Source organism: Centruroides sculpturatus, unplaced genomic scaffold, assembly GCF_000671375.1.
Source record: "Centruroides sculpturatus isolate CEXI.00-Female unplaced genomic scaffold, Cexi_2.0 scaffold545, whole genome shotgun sequence".
Classification (NCBI taxonomy): domain Eukaryota; kingdom Metazoa; phylum Arthropoda; class Arachnida; order Scorpiones; family Buthidae; genus Centruroides; species Centruroides sculpturatus.
This window is the reverse complement of record NW_019384721.1, coordinates 430,981-435,244: the sequence shown is the minus strand read 5'-3', so window position 1 is coordinate 435,244 and position 4,264 is coordinate 430,981. Positions and strand designations below refer to the sequence as shown.

The window sequence follows — 4,264 nt, the reverse complement described above, 5'->3', positions numbered from 1 at the left end:
ATATACAGTATATATACTGTATATTCACAATTGTTCTATTATTTTTATTATTATTTTAATAATAGCTTCCTTTTCTTCCATTAATACTACTTTATGATATTTTATTGTTGATATTTACTTTTTTTTTACCTCTAAGTAAATGATATGTTAACTTAATACATGATGCCAATTTAGGGAAACTCGGCAGGATGGAGCAAATGTGAAGTTTGTCGGCCCACCAATGGCCAAGTGGTTTGTCCGGATATGTCAGGCACCGTCCCTCATCACCCGGCCGTCCTATTGTGGGTCTGGCCGAACCCAATGGGCTTGCTAAAAAGATGCCCTCTTAATGCCCACAGGACGTAAGACGTAAGACCCAAGAGTAAAAAAAAAAAAAAAAAAAAACCGTTTGTTGATTCGACCAGGCCCACAGTCCAATGGTGGAAGACAGAATCCGAGTTATCCGGAACGGACAACCCCCGAAAAATTTGGGGTTTTTTCACCCGTCCGGATTCATTCCCGCTGATTCCACCAGAGCGGTAGGAAATCACTTTAATCATTCGGTCATCGGCCTGCTTCCTACGATGAGTATGGAATAAAGGTCCTCTTAGCGCTCACAGGATGAAAAAAATCAAACGATGGAAAAAATATTTTAAATTTATGTAATAAATACAAATAACCGGATAGATAACAAGAGATGTCGGCTACACCCTACCAAATAGATTAGTAATTATTCAGCTTTACAGCCGGATAAAGTTCGTTTGGTATTTTTAATTTATACTGTATTTATTAAATTAATAATTACTAATTAAACATTTTGGTAAGAATAATAATTTCTAAAATATTTCACCAATTAAATTTTATTAAATTATTTGAAAAATCGAATTGTATTCCACCAACGGAATTGTTTTGGATTCGAATGTTTTCGAACGAATAATGAGAAAAAATGAATTCGTTAAGCGTTTTTCTTGTAGTTTTGTTTGTTTTTCACGATTTGACCATGTTCATTTTTACTAATAAGACTTCCTACCCTTATAAAATTGACAATAAAGTCGTTTTCAATTTCGACTTTTATCACGGGGAACTTAAAACAGGAAGAAAAGTTTATGGAATTAATTTCGTCGCCTATGGGAGAGACTTTGAATTTCGTCTGATAGAACAAGAATCCGTCTTGTATTCGGCTACAAAAGTTGTTATTCATAAAGGTAACGCATTACAGAAAATGTATCTACGAAACATAGGCGCATCCCCCGTCATGAGAGGAAAATTAATACATCAGAACATTTGGAACGTCATCGGTTATGTTTACGAAAAGGAATTATTTCTAATATTTCAGGAAGGTCCCCATTTATATATGGTAGAACCACCTCGCTTGCACGTGAAAGATCATCAAATTCAAACCGGAGTCATTTATAGAATGAGAGATGTGACAATAAAACCGACTTATGACGATGGCAAAGCTGTCTGCGAAGTGATGAGGGATGATGGTTTTCTTAGATTTAACTATCGCAGGAAATCTGATCGTTTGCAGTTTAGTAAACAAATTCCAGTTACTGAAACATTGAAATCGTAAGTAATTATTTTATACATCTAGAAAATAGAGTGCAGTATTCATTTAATGTTCAGTATATTAAATTTTAAAGATTTTCTGTTAAACTATCTTGTATTTTTTTCTTTCAGTCATCAAACCATGTGCTCTCTGGAAGTGTTAGTCGATTACACTTATTTCCAACATATGAGCTCGGATCATAAGCGTGTGGTTACTGAAGTTCTGTATTATATTGGAATTGCAGATGATATATTTCAAAAAAGCGACATAAATGAAGACAGAATACCTGACGGAGTAGGATTTAATGTTGAAAAAATAACGATTTTCGAAAACAAAGATGATCTGGGAAATCCTTTATCAATAGAAACAAAGGATCACAACGTATTTCTAGATTCTTTATCTCGATATCGCCATCCTTACTGCATGCTGATATGCTTTTGCCACAGAGATTTTTGGAAACGAAACGATTGCGTGACTGGAGACGCGAAGAAAATTGGTGGAATATGTCACAATGTGAACGCAGCTACGAAGAAAATGAGTAACGTAGCTTTTGTGACCAGTCTAGAAAGAAACACGACGGTACCAAGATTTAGAGTCACATTAAATCTAGTTCATCAATTGGGACACGCATTCGGTTGCAAAGATGATGCATTCAAAGACAAAGAATGTAGTTCTAATTACTGGAATCCACAAATGGGAAACTACATCATGTATCCAAAAATTCCCTACGGAAAGAAACCAAACAATTGGAAATTTTCACCATGCTGCTTAAGATCTATGAATAGACGCCTTAAAGACAAAAGTTAGTATTTTAAATATATTTTTTAAAACAATATACTGTTTAATGTGTTAAAGGATCTCTCTATAATATGTCTACGTTTAATTATACGTAGATATCTGTTTGAAAAAAGCCAATCTTCCATCCTGCGGCAACGGAATTGTGGAAGAAGGAGAAGCGTGCGACTGCGATCCATCAGTGGACGATTGCAAAGAAATTGAGAAGTGTTGTATTCTTAAAAGTTCATCAATAAAATGCTCTCTTCAATACCATAAAATGTGTTCGCCCGGTAAAGGAATGTGTTGCGACCAATCTTGTTCTTTTGTACAAAGTATGGCAAACAAGAGTTGCTACAGCAACGAAATTTGTTTTAATGGTACTTCGGTATGCGATGGATTATCACCTTTTTGTCCCGGGAAAGTCGAACCCGATGGAACATCCTGTTTTAATAACGCTGGAACTTGTGTTAAAGGCGAATGTAGAGGCAGTATCTGCGATAATCATGGCTTTAAACTTTGTGAATGCGCTACGCGTCACAAAGAATGTCATATATGTTGCAAAAACGGATCGGATGTTTGCAGAACAGCAAAAGATCATAAACTTTATCGGGTAGACGGCAGTTTGTTTGTAAAACCGGCCGGAACTGACTGCGATAACCATTACGGGACTTGTCTGAGGTAAATATTTTTTGTTAATTTTAATATATATATATATATATATATATTAAATAAATGTTGAATTTTTATATTGCAGTAACGGAACTTGTGTGAAGAAAAAATTCTTAACTAAGGTATATGGATGGAAAGAGATAGTAATTCCGCCTTTTGCTATACTTATAATACTCGCATGTGGTTACCTTTACTTCGTAAATAAGAATAAAGATAATGTAACGCCAATATTCAGACAAAGACAAAAAGCAAAAAGAAAACCCGAAGAAAAAAATACTAAATCAAGAAGAAAACGTGTTAAGAAAAAAAAAGTCATAGTAAAGAAAGGTGCATCAAAGGAAGTGAAACATTCTAGCGATGTGGAATAAAGTAAATAATACGAACACAGTTCTGTTCTATAACGAAAATTATTTAAAATTTATTTAAAGTTTTTACAAAATATTCACATAAAGCAGTTACAAATATCCCTTTTCTAAATAAAATATATTTCATAAAAGTTTACATTAAAACTTCGTTTCTTTTTCTTTACTGTTTTGCTTTGCAGATATTAAGTCAGACTTTTTCGTGTTCATCGCGTTATTCAGACAGGTGTAGGAAAAAATAATTGAAGTACCATTCAATTATTCAATTCGATATATCCGGAAGAAACCGTGAGGTTCGACACAAGGTTCACGTTCCTCATCAAACGCGCTTAAAATATTTTAGTAACGAGAAAAGAAAATGTATAAAACCCGTCACGAAGGTTAAAATAAACAAAGTATGGATCAATTTTTTCGAAAGAAATGACATGGCATAGTTGTTAAAGTCGTTAAAATTCCTGGTTGTTAGGTGTTGCAATCGCGATAAAGAAAAGATCATAAACGAAGATATGAGCGAAGGATTCAAAGTTCGATCAACGCTATTTGGACAGAGTTTAATCGAGATGTCAAATTGATTACCTGAGATGGAGCTTTCTCGCGCCCGATTTGGTCGTCTAATTTCACCTAGAAACAAGAAACGAATCAATCGAGAAGTGAAGAGAAAAACCTATTGTATTAAAAACATCCACTTATTACGGCAGTAAAAGTAACGATGATAATTCTTGAAGATCCGACCGGAATTTGAATCAGAGTTTCCATGAGCGACAGGCCTCGGTCAACTTTAAAAATTATTAAAATACTAATCCAGAATAGATGGATTGGCCTTCCTCAGATAAGCAACTGGTTTAAACCAAAACACGTAATCGGTACCCCACTAATAGGCAGAACAGAGTTACTTATCCACCTCTTAATCAATGTTTACACATTCAGA

General features: G+C 34.5%; 1 protein-coding gene across 1 annotated transcript; it reads left to right on the top strand.

The window, feature by feature from the left end:
- Window positions 1–859: 859 nt before the first annotated feature.
- On the top strand, window positions 860–3,483 carry LOC111628010 (disintegrin and metalloproteinase domain-containing protein 10-like). Its single transcript, XM_023371727.1, has 4 exons — window positions 860–1,548; window positions 1,660–2,330; window positions 2,422–2,983; window positions 3,060–3,483. The coding sequence occupies exons 1-4, from the start codon at window positions 926–928 to the stop codon at window positions 3,340–3,342; spliced, it is 2,139 nt and encodes a 712-aa protein (XP_023227495.1). The 5' UTR covers window positions 860–925; the 3' UTR covers window positions 3,343–3,483.
- Window positions 3,484–4,264: the final 781 nt, after the last annotated feature.